At 43.4% G+C, this 15,549-nt stretch overlaps 1 protein-coding gene across 2 annotated transcripts in view; it reads left to right on the plus strand.

The window, feature by feature from the left end:
* Positions 1-12,666, plus strand: part of tshz3b (teashirt zinc finger homeobox 3b) — a 55,768-nt gene extending 43,102 nt beyond the window's left edge. For both annotated transcript variants that reach the window (XM_086072039.1, XM_086072040.1), the window contains one exon: positions 7,534-12,666. In XM_086072039.1, coding sequence (XP_085928165.1) covers positions 7,534-11,054 — 3,521 coding nt within the window. In that variant the 3' untranslated portion in view covers positions 11,055-12,666. The remainder of the gene's footprint in view (positions 1-7,533) is intronic.
* Positions 12,667-15,549: the final 2,883 nt, after the last annotated feature.

The raw sequence follows: 15,549 nt of genomic DNA on the forward strand, positions 1-15,549 counted from the left end.
ATTGCCTCCGAGCGCACGGCCTTTATTGCCCTTTTTTTTTTTCATCCCTTTTCTCTGTAACATTGCACATCTCATTTTTATTATTTTTTTATTTTATATCTGGCAATCCTCGCTTGACCGCCTCTATTTCGACATTTCAATATGTATATGTGTAATATATGCAGATAATTGCATGTTTGATTAGATGGCGATGATCTGTTTGCCTGAGTGAAGATAAAGAGAGGATACCTCCGCCAAGGCACGCGAATCACGGCGTTAATATTTCATCAGATGCGAGAGTTTCTTATCAAACGATCGGTTGTGCTTTGCTAGTCAGCCGTCATTTCGGTTGCATTTCAAAACTATTTCTCGTAAGGCAATTGGAAATAACCGGGTTTTTTTTTTTTTTCTCCTACTGTTTAATGTTTTAAAATATCGTACATGTGTAAAAAGAAGTGAAGCACTGATAGTAGTTAACTTGGAGCATGGGGGGGGGATTTTGGTCACAGGTACGCCTCACATGGTGAAGCTTTCCTTGAGTCACAGAAGTTGTCAAATACGAAGAACATGACGGAAGGAGAAGAAGTCATTCGTCATTTGATTGGTCATGTGACGCTTTGGTCCCAATCCAATTTGGTTTTGCACAACATTAGAGGCAAAGTTTCTTGCGGAATGTTCAATTTTACAACTCCAGAAATATTTGACTTTGTATGTTTAGCGCTTTGCTAATATGTCATCTTTTAGTCACTAGACTAAGTGCAATTTCTGCTAAGATGAATGCTTATGAAGGAAATTGTAAAATAAATGAATGAAACCACCGGGAAACATATAAAAAAAAAAAAGATCTACGCCACCTTCAAATCGGGTGCAAATCGGGTGCAACTTCATGGTCCAAGCGCCGGCATTTGGTGAGACTGCAATTGTGGGAAATATTCACAAAATTCCAAGTGAAATTTCTGAATTTTGCAACTTCACTATGTTCGACTTCATAAGTTGTGTATTTTATCGTTGTGATTTTTTAATCACTACAAAATATAGGAAAATGTGGCTGAAATTTACTTTGATCAAAATCAATTTGAGTTTATTAGCATGCTAACTTCACTTTCTTAATTAGAAACCGAATGCAAAATTGGGTGCAAATCTTGTGTGTGGTCAGTTTTGTGAGACGATAATTTTTCAGTACATTCTACATGAAATTTCAGAATTTTACAACGCCACAAGTTGTGGATTTTATCATTATTAAATGACCGCGCAAATGTATCTTAAACTACTAGACCAATAGCATGCTAAATGCTAACAAATACTTCACTCAATGCTACAAGATGAAAGCCTTCTTTTTTTCTTTTTTTTTCAACAAAAACAGTTTGTAAGTCATCACCTGATCCCGGAGCAAGTCTTCCTTGGCGGAGGTAGCGAGAGCTCCGTGGTAAAGAGCGATCTCCCGTCCATTAGCGTGGCGAAGGCGAGCGCGGCGTTTTTGGTAATGGCCTCCGCTGCCTGCTTGACGGGCCCGTAAAGTGATCCTGTCACTTTATTTACGCGCGGCGCTGATTTACTGGGAGGTGGGCGCGCGCTCCCGAGGTGGGATGACATCTTTTGATCAGCGCTGTCCAAACAGATCACGCTACGCACGCACACGCTAAGTGCGCGTGACGACTCCACTCACACACTTCCTGTTTGGTTGCAGGTTGTCGTTGCGAGTATGTAAGCAGATGAAGTGATTTGTGGGAAAATGCCTCAAAAGCCAAATACTGTAGTTGTTATGGTTTTGTTTTTTTACCGTGACAACCACATTTATAGAGACTATAAAAAGTCTACACACCCCTGTTCAAATGACAGGTTTTTGTGATTAAAAGCAAAAAAAAATAGAAAAAGATGAATCACCAGCGAGGGGGAAAAACTTCTTGAGGGGAAATAATATTCACGTGCGAGGTGTGGTTGCGCAATTGTGCACACCCTTGTGTAATTGTGGGATGTGACTGTGTTGTGAATTTGAACAATCACATTCAAACGTAATAAACGGATAAACGCTAATGCCACAATTTCAATTGCCTCCAAATAACCATCAATTAAGTTCAGATGTTCGAGAAGGTTTTTTGTTGTTGTTGTTGTGGATTCGATTTTATTCATCAAAGAAAAAGGGGCCTTTTTTTTAAATATCTGATTTTATTTTTAATTCGTAGTGTTTTATGGTATTTTCATTTGTATTTAATGTGTATTTAATTTGCATTATTTTATTGGTTCTATATATTTTGTTTGTATTTTACTTTCATTCATTTCAAATGTAATGTTAATTGTGCTATTTTATGTAATTCGTTTGTAATATATTTAAGTATTTAAATAATTAATCAATTGTTCCGTTAACTGTGGCTGCTTCATTTCAAAATTTCAACCAAACGTGACCATAGTTTATTTATGAATATATTTAAATGTTTGTGTTCCTCATTCCATCCTGTCGAACTTGTCCCAAGACTTTTGTCCACATCAAATCGGATTTAGCGTAAAAAATAATAATAGAGGGATAAAATAACATAAAAAAATAAATCTTAGTGCTTTGAAGAACAAATAGTTGCAGAAATAGTGCAAACCTCTGTGGCTATAAAAAGTCTACACACCCCTAATTCAGGCTTCTATCAAAAAGGACAACAAGCTGAACTTTGAGGGAGTACAAGAGGCGACTGACTCACCACGACTTGATGACATCATTGATCCTGTAAAAACGATCTTGTGGCGGGATACGCAGCAGATGGCGCGCACACACACAGATACACACACACACACAGATACACACACACACACAGATACACTGGTAGCCGACTAATTTGTCAAATGACAACGATTAAGCGTTATCGATTCTCCCGTTCAATTAAGTTCATTAACACGCGCTTGGGAGGGGACGCGAAGGAAGCGCATGAAAAGATCTCATCAAGTGCGCATTTGACAGGGTTAGCTGCGAAATGATTTTCTATATTATCATTTATTTGTTGCTGTGTTGTAAACTGCGATACCGTATAATTATGAAGTAATTATTGTTATTTATCTTGCGCTGTGTCGCTTGTCCAGATTGTTATTATAATATTGATGTGTTTTTATTCATTTGCTTTTGCGTTGCAGCCTGCTAACTTTTTGAAATTAGGATCAAATTATTATTCTTTTTTTTTTTTCTTCTTTTTTTTTTCTTTTTTCTTTTTTTATTCCAGTTCATTTGTCGATTTGTTGATTTATTGTAAAAAAATAAATAAAATCAATACGGTATATACATTTAACATTTGCTAATGCGAGAACGTCTGCGTGGTCTCGCTGTCCTCTTCTTCTTCCTCGCTACTTTGTTTGTAAAGGCTTTCACACCTCCAAACAAATGTTGTCCATGTGAGAAAAAAAAAAGAAAAAAAAGTTGAGGGTTCACGGGAAGGAGCTTCGGCCCGCAACAGCAAACATGAAAGCGGCTCACACTCGCTCCTGTAGATAAAAGTCATCCTTCGCTCAACATGACACTTTCCCGTTAATTAAAAACAGAACCTGCATGCTGGCCCAAGTGTGCGTGTGCGTGTGCGTGTGCGTGCGTGTGTGCGTGTTAGGCTGCAATTATCTCAGTGTCCGAGGTCACGGTGTGGTGAAGCTCACAACATGGATGCCAGCCAGCAACCTTGGGGATCATCTTTTTGCGCGTGTGTGTGTGTGTGTGTGTGCGTAAAGTTGACTCAATTCCAAGACGAGCATCTTCCTCCTTTTTCTCCTTTTGAAACATTTTTACTGTCGAAAAACATGATCAATGTAAAGAACAAATTGAAGACATTTAGGAAAAAAAAGCTTCATATTGTGGCGGCTGTGGCTCCGCGTGTGGGAGACGATCCCCCGCTCTCCCCGAGTCACGTGTGGTGTCCTTGGGCAAGGCACTTCCCACGCATCGCCTCCGGTGCGACTCGCGCTTGGTGGATGTTTGGCGGTGGCGGGAGGGGCCGTAGGCGCACCCTGGCAGCATCGCTTCCGTCCCAGGGCGGCTGTGGCTACTTACGTAGCTTACTTGCCACCGCAGTGTGAATGTGTGAATGCACGAATAATGCATCCATTCCATTCCAAAGCGTCTTTGAATGTCTAGAAAAGCGCTCTATAAATCCCTTGCATTATTATTGAACCTGGAATTAAAAACATTTTATTGGCAGCTTATTTCATTTGCATAACAGCTAAATTGCCGAGGCACCATTTTTGCAGTTATTATTAGTACATGCAATTCTGCAAAGTCATACACGTTTTCAAATGATCATCATCGTGTCTTATCTTGTCCCAATATATCGTATTATTATCGCATAATGTGCACATTTTGGCTCATAAACTTTGAGATTTGAACATTTCTATCGAAGCAGCCGCTCTAATTTCACTTCAGAGTACTCGAGACCGAATAGATCAGCGTTTTGAGCAAAGATCTCAAGTAAGTCACCTACGATTCCCCATAATATCCTTTACAGTGTCCCATATCTCATTTTGTCCCATAGTGTCTCAGAATGTCCTCATATTTATGTCCTATAGTGTCCCATGTAGTCCCCATTATATCCCGTCATTCCCATGGTGTCGTATTATGTCTGAGAGAAACCCCCAAATATCCTCTTCATGTCCTATTTTGTCCCATAGTGTCCCATAATGTCCTCATATTTATGTCCCATAGTGTCTCAAAATGTCCCCATTATATCCCGTCATTCCCATGGTGTCGTATTATGTCTGAGAGAAACCCCCAAATATCCTCTCCATGTCCTATTTTGTTGCATAGTGTCCCATGATGTCCCTTGTACGGACCATCATGTTTTATTTGTTAGTTTTACAGGTTCATTCAGTTATTAAATATTCGTTTCTCTGTATATCTCCATTGGATGTTTTTTTATTTTTATTTTTATTTATTTTTTTAAGAGCTCAGTATTGTTCATTCGGAAATGTCATCATCATTGCTCTTTTATTTTTTTTTATTTTTATTTTTTTATATATATATTTTTTTTGTGTGTGTGTGTGTGTGTGGGTGAGTATGTGTATGTGGGTGCGTGCGTGCGTGCGTGCGTGCGTGTATTTGTTAGCTCACCAGAAAACCTATTAGAAAAAATCTCATACCGTTCACCTAAACCGAACACCAGGAGCCCCCCATTGGATGTTTGCTGACATTTTGTCTCACATGACATCGTCACGACGGACAATTTGGGTCGAGTTAAAAGGTGGAATATTTTGGGGAAATCTCCCTCCAACATATGATACAGTATATCATATTTAAATGTGTGTGTATACATACTGGGACAATATTTGGGACTATCACGCTCAGTATTGGCGAACACGCAGAGAGCATTTGAGATGGAGAAGTGATTCCTCTGCGTACATTTCAGGTGCTGAAGCGCGGACGCGGCTTCGTTAATCAATGATTTTAATCACAGATTGACTGTTACGCTCCGTTGGTGAGACAAAAAAACAGGGGAAAAAAAAACAGGCATCCAGCTGTATTTTGAAGCCTTGGCGGAGGTCATCATCAATCTCTTGCCGATGTTTGCTTTCAATCCGGCCTCGTGTTGACGATTTTTCCTGCCACAACAGTCGTTCCGCTGTCATCCCAGCAGCTGCTCGTCCACAAAAAAAACAAAACGCGTTAAGTGTCCGCAAATGACGCACACTCGTCATTTCATTTACGCCGCGCGTTTTGTTTTGACCGCTCGCGATGGCAGGTGTGTGCGACGATCGGTCGCCTCGTTTGGCCTTGGGCGACTTCGCCGCTCGTCCCGGTTAACAGCTGCCGCTCGGCTCGCGCGACAGATGGCGCCGAGCGCGTATCGCGATGTGGCCACCAGAAGACGGCGATACGGAGGAAGGAGTCAAATATTTCGTGAAAACACACCAACAGATGTCAGACTTTCACACAGAGATCCTGCACAATAGCCACGCCAGGGCAGTAAGAATATTTGGACAGAAAATAATGCTAACGAGCTCGACGTGGACGTTTGTAATCATCAACAGTGTTTCGTAGTTGCACATCTGAGGTTCAGCAAAAAAATATTACCATCAGAAGTCACAGTTTCTGACAAAAAAAATAAATAAAATAAAATAAATAAATAAATAAAAAAATAAAAAAAATAAAAATAAAAGAGCAATGATGATGACTTTTCCGAATGAACAATACTGAGCTCTAAAAAAAATAAGAAAAAAAAAATAAGTCAGTTTCTCATGTTTCTGTTCAGAAACCATGTTTTTGTGGAGCAAACTCATGTTGTACTGGATGGAAATAGCTCGATTTTTTTTCTTGCTCTTTATTGTTTTGTTGCTTATATTGTCACAAAACGCAATTTTGAAAAATCGCTTAAGATGATCCTAATTTCGACATACCAGGCTTTATCAATCCAGATTTGATCCACACGGGTATAAAACACGTGCATTGACTGATAAATATTTGTTTATTTTCTGTCATCATGAGCTTTCTTAGTGGGTCAGTTTCGTCGTCTTGTTTCTTTAGATATATTTTTTTACAGTCATGATAGTCTCGTATTTTCAAAGACAGGCGAGTTGAGTCAATGGCGCTCCAAAATAGGATCGTGCCTTGTGATCTTCTTTTATTCCGCTGATGGATTCCCACATTCGTCGGTGCGCTTTCATTCGTCTTGATTTTTCCTCGCCGTTCTTCTTAAACGGGCGGTATTTTAATCTAAATTGAAAGCCCGAAGCGCACACGCGCTCCCTGGCTGGCTCGCCCGCCAGCTAAACTGTAAATAATAACGCCGAAGTTTTTCTAATCTCTGGTAATTGAAGCAAATGGCTTTTTGCGCCGCGGCGGCACGGAGATTTGTCGCACGTAACATTCATTTTTATTTACGAGGCGGGCTGAGCACCGTAATGAGTGAGGAGGCACGCTTAATTGAAACGGCGAGGGTGTCTGTTCGGGAAGGCATTAGAGGCGGCCCGCGTATTAATTGACAGACAGGAAGTGCCGTCTCCGAGGTTGATACAAGTAATTTATTACTTCTGAAACCGGCGCTGCCGCCGCAACGTGCTTCATTAATTTCAAATTTAGTTTTAATTTCAAGCTGTTGCCCCTTGAGAGGAAGAAGAAGGTGGCGAGTGATGTTTGATCGCCCCCCCCCCCCCCCAGCTCCGCTTCTCTTGCCACTAATGCTCTCCAGTACAGAACGAAGACGGGATTCCGAGTGCAGAGTCTCTGCAGGCCTTTGTGACAAGAAGTAGTCTATGAGGGAAAATGGGAGGGGGGGGGGGGGGGGGGGTTGACCTTGTGTGTACAGTATGAAACGTGCAATAGCAAAAATCAATTTGCTAGCAACTTAAAAGCCAGTCTAAATCTCAGCATGGTGTTATCAGAGCCAAAGGAAAAAGTTATCAGAATTAGTGTGACAGAGTGTTGGGTTCAATTCCCAATCACTAACGGTGTGAATGTGACTGAATTTGTGCCCTTTGATTGACTGGCGACAAGTCCTGAGTGTCATCCAAAGTTAATTGAGAGCAAGATAAGCATTATTGAAAATGGATGGATGGACTTGACATCGTTTCTAACAACTGTTTTTCTTTGCTTCCTCGTAGCATACGTCCCCGAAGATGAGAAGGAAGCGGCGCTGCTGGATGAGGATTTGGACGGAGAAGACTCTGCGCAGGAAGCAGAGGAACCCGCTGCCAAGTTCCTGTGCCAAGACGGGAATGACGGCCCGGGGCCTGAGTCCGACCTCCGTGACTCGCCCACCGCCGCTGACTTCTCCGGCCAGGAAATGGACAGCGAGTCCCACCTGAGCGAATCCAGCGACGGGATGTCGGACTTTGAGAGCTCGCCGCTCAAAACAGAGGAGGACATTCTTCTTTTCAAAGACCCAGCCAGTGTTTTGTCGCTGTCCTCCACAGCCATGACGACCGCGGACAACGCCGCCACGCCGGGGAGTGGCGACGAAGCGCTGCTTTCGGGCTCCGTGCTTTCCAGCTCCGGTTCCGTGGCTGACAGTCTGGAGAAGATGAAGGCCATCTACACCTCTTTCTTGACCAACTCCTACTGGTCGACCCTGAACCTAAACCTGAGCCAGCCTCCCCAGGAGAAGCCTCCTCGCAGCCACAGTAGTAGCAGTAGCAGCAGCAGTAGTAGCAGCTGCGGTAGCGCCGGATACGACTGGCACCAGACAGCCGTGGCCAAAACCCTCCAGCAGGCCTCGCAGAACCACCAGAACAGACTGGCCCTAGCCCAGCACCCAGCAGTGGCCGCGTCGGCGCCCTACGCAGAGCCGAGCCTCTTCAGCACCGTGCAGCTCTACCGTCAGAGCTCCAAACTCTACGGCTCCATCTTCACCGGTGCAAGCAAGTTCCGCTGCAAAGACTGCAGCGGAGCATACGACACCCTGGTGGAGCTCACTGTTCACATGAACGAGACCGGGCATTACCGGGATGACAACCACGAGGTGGACAGCGAGGGCACCAAGCGCTGGTCCAAACCTAGGAAGCGCTCCTTGCTGGAGATGGAAGGCAAGGAGGACGCACAGAAGGTTCTGAAGTGCATGTACTGCGGGCACTCCTTTGAGTCCCTCCAGGATCTGAGTGTCCATATGATTAAGACCAAACACTACCAAAAAGTGCCTCTGAAGGAGCCTGTGACTCCGGTGGTGGCTAAGATCATCTCCGCTCGAAAAAGAGCCCCTATGGAGCTGGACATCCCCAGCTCGCCGGACTCCAACGGAGGGGCCACGCCCAAACCGGCCTGCTTGGCCGATGCCAATGAGCTTCTTCAGAGGACGGCCCACCCGTACATCACGCCCAACAATCGCTATGGGCACCAGAATGGCGCCAGCTATGCCTGGCAGTTTGAGTCACGGAAGTCGCAGATCCTCAAGTGCATGGAGTGCGGCAGCTCGCACGACACCCTGCAGGAGCTCACCGCCCACATGATGGTGACGGGACACTTCATCAAAGTCACCAACTCGGCAATCAAGAGGGGCAAACCTATCATGGAGACGCCCAGCCCGGCACCCACGCCGACCGTAGAAGAGAAGGTCCAGTCGGTTCCTCTCGCTGCCACCACCTTCTCGCCACCACCCGCCCCGATTCCTCCTCCCGCCAGTGTCTCGCCTATCGCTATGGCAGTGGAGATCAAAAAGGAGGAGAAGGAGGAGGAATGCACGAAAGAATCCATTGTTAACAATAATTCAAACAAGATGTCAGGAGTTGATGAGGAAACCGAGGAGAAGTTTGACATCTCGTCCAAGTACACGTATCTGACTGAGCAAGATCTAGACGCAAGTCCCAAAGGTGGTCTGGACATCCTCAAGTCCTTGGAGAACACCGTGACCTCCGCCATCAACAAAGCCAAGAATGGCGCTCCCAGCTGGGGAGGCTACCCCAGTATCCATGCCGCCTACCAGCTCCCCAACATAATGAAGCTCTCTCTAGGGAACTCAGGGAAAAACTCCCTACTCAAGTATATGTTCCCTGGGCCCGAGATCCTGTCGCCCACCGGCAAAAACCAACTGGTGTCTCCTCCCATCTGCCAAACCTCGCCGCTATCCAAAAACAATTTCCATGCTATGGAGGAGCTTGTAAAAAAGGTGACGGAGAAAGTGGCAAAAGTAGAGGAGAAGATGAGGGAGCCGGGTGCCATAGCAAGGTCGTCCCCCATGAGAACCACGCCATCACCATGCCACAGCGAGGTGGAGGACTCCGTCCGAGGAGACTCCCCGAAGGAAATTAAAACACGAGGCTGCAAAACTCCGGAGAATGTGACGAGTGGACCAAACAGCAGGGAGACAAACGGGGACGGCAGTGCAAAGGAACCCGCGGAGAACGGCATGGAGTCTGCTGCGGCCTCGCCTCAGTCCGGGTCTCTCTGCGGCAGTACGGCCATCATCATCGACCACCCGCCGCCGGAGCAGCCATTCGTCAACCCACTTAGCGCCCTGCAATCGGTCATGAATGCCCACCTGGGCAAGGCCGCCAAAAAACCCGCCCTGCCCTCTCTAGACCCCATGAGCATGCTCTTCAAGATGAGCAACAGCCTGGCCGAGAAGGCGGCGGTGGCGGCTTCCACGCCGCCCGCCCAGGCCAAAAAATCAGGCAGCGACCACCTGGATCGCTACTTCTACCAGCCGAACCTCAGTGGCAACGACCAACCTATGGATCTCACCAAAGGCAAGAATGCCGACAAAAGCGTGTCGCCTTCCCCTTCGGTGGCCATGACCAAAGCCTCTGCCGCCGTCGCCTCCTTCATGTCCTCGTCCCCCCTGAAAGAGAACGCCCTGTCGGACATCTCTGACATGCTGAGGAACCTGACGGAGAGCCAAGCCATCTCTAAGGCCTCCACGCCCACCAGCTTGTCTGAGCGCTCCGATGTGGAGGGCGCCACCCAGGAAGAGGCGGAAGAGGTGTCGCCCGCCCAGAAGCGCAAAGGCCGCCAGTCCAACTGGAACCCCCAGCACCTCCTCATCCTGCAGGCCCAGTTTGCCTCCAGCCTGAGGCAAACCACGGACGGCAAGTACATGATGTCAGACCTGAGCCCGCAGGAGAGGATGCACATCTCGCGCTTCACCGGCCTCTCCATGACCACCATCTCCCACTGGCTGGCCAACGTCAAGTACCAGCTGCGCAGGACCGGCGGCACCAAGTTCCTGAAGAACCTGGACTCTGGCCACCCGGTGTTCTTCTGCAGCGACTGCGCCTCGCAGATCCGTTCCCCGTCCACCTACGTCAGCCACCTGGAGGCGCACCTGGGCTTCCGGCTGAGAGACCTGGCCAAGCTCTCCGGGGAACACCTCCTGGGTCCGATCTCCCAGCAACGCCTCCACAAAGGACTCTCCGACAAACTCCTGGCCCACTTGCATCCGTCCAGCCGCCCTTTGCCCTCGTCCCTGCCGTCCTTTCCCGTGGCCCTGCCCTCGTCCTTGCCCGCCCCCGATTTGACGGCGGCGTCTCCCAACAACGATGACGACGAGGGTTGCGGCGTGGCGGCGCACCAGTGCAAACTGTGCAACCGGACTTTTGCCAGCAAACACGCCGTCAAACTGCACCTCAGCAAGACTCACGGGAAATCCCCAGAGGACCACCTCATGTACGTTTGCGAGCTGGACAGGCAGTAGTGCGGATTACCTGACTTGACCCGACTTGACCCTGCTGGGACCCCGGAAAACTGCCGTACAAAGGACAGATGAGGATTTTTTTTTCTCGTTTTCCTTTGCTCGAGGCACAGAACATTCAACAAACCTCCAAACAAGAGCCCTGAGACACGAAATATGAAGGTTTAAAAAAAAAAATCCTACAAATGGAGTGGTGTGTATTTTGTGTAAATGAAATTGCTTTATATTTCCACATCACCACGTGTGAAAAACTGCATGCATCAACAAAAAAAACGTTACATCTGCTTTTTTTATTTTTTGGACCCGTGTCTGGTTTTTGCTGTTATGTACGCATAAGTATGATGGCCACACTGAAAAACAACAAAAAATTGTAAGCGTATTAGAATAAAGTGGGGAAAAAGTTGTGATATTGTGTATTGAGTGAAGTGCCAGTAGGGTTATATCATATCATATCGATGAAATTGTTGACATTTTTTGGATTGAAAAAGAAAATTTACGTGGACTGGGACCAGCAAAAATTATCGAAAATAATTTAATGTAATCATTTTTTCCCCCTTTTTTTCATCTTCACATGCAAATGGCGGCACTGCCTCTCCTGCCTGCCCTGACCGCACGCCCATAGTAAAATTATTGTTCAGTTCCATAAAATTCACATTTTGTATGTTAGTATTTAGATTTTGTCCTTATAAAGAAAACAAACTTCCGTCAAAAAAAAAAATATATCATTTTATTTTTTATTGTAATACGGTTGACTTTTCATTCATAATTTGACAATTTGTTGTTGTTTTGAGTGTGGCCCTTTTGCTCTGAGTATACGGAAGCACTTAAGATGTAAACTTTTATGCTCTTTGAATGCAGAAAAAGGGCAAAAGTTTTTTTTTTATGTCACATTGTCACCTTTCTGTCTTCATTGTTAAAAAAAAAGGGGGGGGGGTGTTGTGTTGTTTGTTCAGGGACCTCCTTTTCTTTAGGTCTGTGTAAAATATGTAAATACATGTGTATATATATATAAAGGAAAAAAACCTGAACTATTAATTCCTGTCTAAATTATACATCCTTTCTATATTTTTTAATTTAAAAATAAGAAAAAGAAGAATAATGACTGCTGGTGCACCGTAAACAAAGACATTCATGACATTGTTTTGCACAAGACTTTTTTTTTTTTTATCTGTGTTATTTAATCAAATGATGAAAAAACAGAACGAAGCCATGAAAAAAAAGTGGAATTAAAAGTCGCGACAGAGTGTTTTTATCACGACACACACAAAAAAATGTGGCAAAAAGACGTGACTTTGTGTCATTTTATTATTTATAAACATTTTGTTTGGTCATGTGGCCACAATGCAGCTTTATCTATGTGGATGGGGGGGGGGGGGGGTATGAACGGTAACCATGGTTACGCCACTCTCCCCACCCCACTAAGTGACGTGTAAATATAAAATGTGTAAAATATGAAGCATGTAAAGAGCGCACACACACACACACACACACAAAGGCTGCCCTTTCCTTTCTCTTAATGTTGTTGTACTTGACAATGAAAACATTCATATTGTTGTTATTATTGTTATTATGATAACCTTTTTTTCTACTGCAGCATTAAAAAAATGAACCTGTTTTTTTGCAATTATGATTCATGAGTGTTGTGTTGACACACAAAAACACGAAAAAGACACCCTAAAAACTGTTCGATAGTTTGATGTCTTAGTTTATATTATTAATGATAAAAAATGTATTTAAAAATAAAACAAAAACAGACCAAACAAAAACTCTCTAAGTTTTATTTTATATATTAAAATTGCATGTTTTATAAATCATTTTGAAAATAACCCAAAAACATTTTAGTGGAATTTTATAGCTTTGGGAAAATGTTGAACTTGTCTCTTTATAATGCAATATTTTCTTGGAGTAAAATTCGGTTTGAACTACCGTTATAATAAAATAAAATAAAATAAAATAAACATCAATAATAACAAATTCCTAGCTTTAACCTGGAATCAGATTTTAAAATCAAAATTTTCTCAAATCACCCCCACTTCCAAAAAAAATTCTGCTTTTACTTTATATATTAACATGTAATACCATAAATACAAATGATTAGCTTTAACATCAGCATTAGCATCTAGGAATTAAAAAAACTAAAATTAAGAAAAGCTCATTTTGCTGAATTCACAGATTTTTTTTTATTTTTTATTGAATTTTATTGTATATATGTTTATATATCAGCGGTTTGCTATAATTTTGTAATATAAACTGGTCTGTGTGTGTTGTTTGCTTTGTTTTGTTTTAAATTAAAACAACTCCAGTATAATACATCTTTTCCACCATTTTTATTTGTAAATAAATATATGATAACCCCAACCTTTTAATACTGTCATCAACAAAAGTGAGAGTATAAATGTGTGATTATTACAAATAATCCTGATAGGATTTATTTTCTTTGTTCCGTCTCAATGCATAATGCGGCATAATGTTCACCACAATATTGTTAATAATAGCGGATACGTGACTAATAATGCACTTGAAATACAAAACGTACACAAAGCTTCTCTCTCTCTCTCTCTCTCTCTCTCTCTCTCTCTCTCTCTCTCTCTCTCTCTCTCTGCTGTGCAAATGCAACACACACACACTTGTGTGTCGAAGGACTTCATTTGCAGTGACAAGGTGTCACAGTGTGTGAAAATGTCAGCCGTCATATTTAAAGCTCTCATTAGCCTCAAAGAAAATACACCCCAAATTCAATTCTCTCTCGCTCTCTTTCTGTCTGCGTCGCTCGACTGATAACGCCACAAAATGAAAATTTTCATTTATGTTTGTTATGTTTGGGTTTTAATTGTTGACAATTGAGGGTTTGCTCAAGCCAACCAATCAGAGGACGGTAAAATGCTCACACCATCGAGGGCCAGTTTCTTCGGCTTTTTTTTTTTTTTAAATAATTGAAACAACCGCAAAAAAAAATGTGTTTTTGATAGGGGAAATATTGGACTTTATAAAAAAATATACAGTAGCAATAACATCAAATAAAAAGTGAAACAGTTTGTGCATCAAAACGAATTGACTGTGGCTACTTCTGCTCTGCACAAGTTGGCCACCGCGGGGCAGTAGAAAGCAGTCACACGGACACCAGCGAAGAAGAGTTACCACTCAACTTCAAGTGAAAGCTGCGGTAATATTTGTTTTTTTTTTGCGGATGATAAAGAATAAATGAATGTTTGAGTATTTTTAGGCTGAAATGTGACATAAAAGATGAAACGTGCTGGAAACAGAAATGAAGAGATCACAACAAACACCAGAACGGAGGTGTTAAATGTAGGTCAGCTCCGCCCCTTCTGATAACTTTATTCGTTGACAAGCGTGTGACAAAACCTTTTCCTCCCTTATCGTCATTTCTTCTGTAATTTAAAACAGACACGCAAAAAAAAACGTGACAACAATTCAACACTCTTCTTCTTGTCTTCACCTCGCGTGGGAGAAGAAGTCGAAGAAGAACGTTTGTGTCGGCCGACATTAACATCTTGATTGTGTCGTCTTCTTTTTTTAGGGTGTAAGAGAATGTTTGGAAACATTTCTTTTGTAGTGACACAATGCGACACCGAGAAAAGGCTGCACATCCAGATAGCTTTATCCCAGGTGTGTGTGTGTGTGTGTGTGTGTGTGTGTGCGTGCGCGCGTGCGTGCGTGCGTGCGTGTGCGCGATGCTGGGAATACAAGCCGCTCACAATGGAAGCAGACGGCATGACTAAATAAAGGCGAGCTGTACAAGCCGCTGCACAAAGACATGAGAAGCGTCCATTTCGCTACGTCCTGATTGGCTCACCTGCGCGCACACACACACACATGCACACGCACACACACGCGCCCACGTGACAATTGTTCTCATGTGAAACCCACCAATTAAAATTCCATTTTCATTGTTTTTTGTGTTTTTATTTTCGAGTTTCAAGTTCTTCTTTCAATTCTTTCCTCAATCTTTCAATTTGAGGTTTCATAAACTGCGCATACAAAACTGAAGTTCATCAGCGTGATCATCAATATCACGCTTGCCACTTCGTACGAATGGTCCTGATCACGATGAGATTACCGACCAGTGAGCATTTGATTGATTTGTTGAGCTTTTATTCTTTTCATCCAAAGTCAATCTCTCTCCATTATTGTCGTTTTGATGATTTGCTTTTGTTGACATTTGTTCCATCTTTTGTCCTGCTTTTCCTGCCACGTTTGTTGCTGTCGTCTCTCGTCAGCCTCGTTCCTTGCGTCGGCCAATCGGCTCCCGCTGGCCATTTGCGTCTTCTTGTCCAGGTGTGCCTCGTTTCGTTCAGTCTTTGTGGCTTTGTTGAATAAAAAGAAGGAGAAGGAGAAGATGTTACAATTCTTGTGGTGGTGAGTTCCTTTCTTGCTTCCTTTTTCTTTCTTTTTTGTTGTTGTTGTTGAATTTGATTTAAAATTTTGATTGTATAATATTCTTTATTTATCTTTTTTTTTTAATATATACATGTTTTTG

This window comes from Leptonotus elevatus, chromosome 3, assembly GCF_054856555.1.
Source record: "Leptonotus elevatus isolate MCC_2025b chromosome 3, RoL_Lele_1.0, whole genome shotgun sequence".
Taxonomy (NCBI): domain Eukaryota; kingdom Metazoa; phylum Chordata; class Actinopteri; order Syngnathiformes; family Syngnathidae; genus Leptonotus; species Leptonotus elevatus.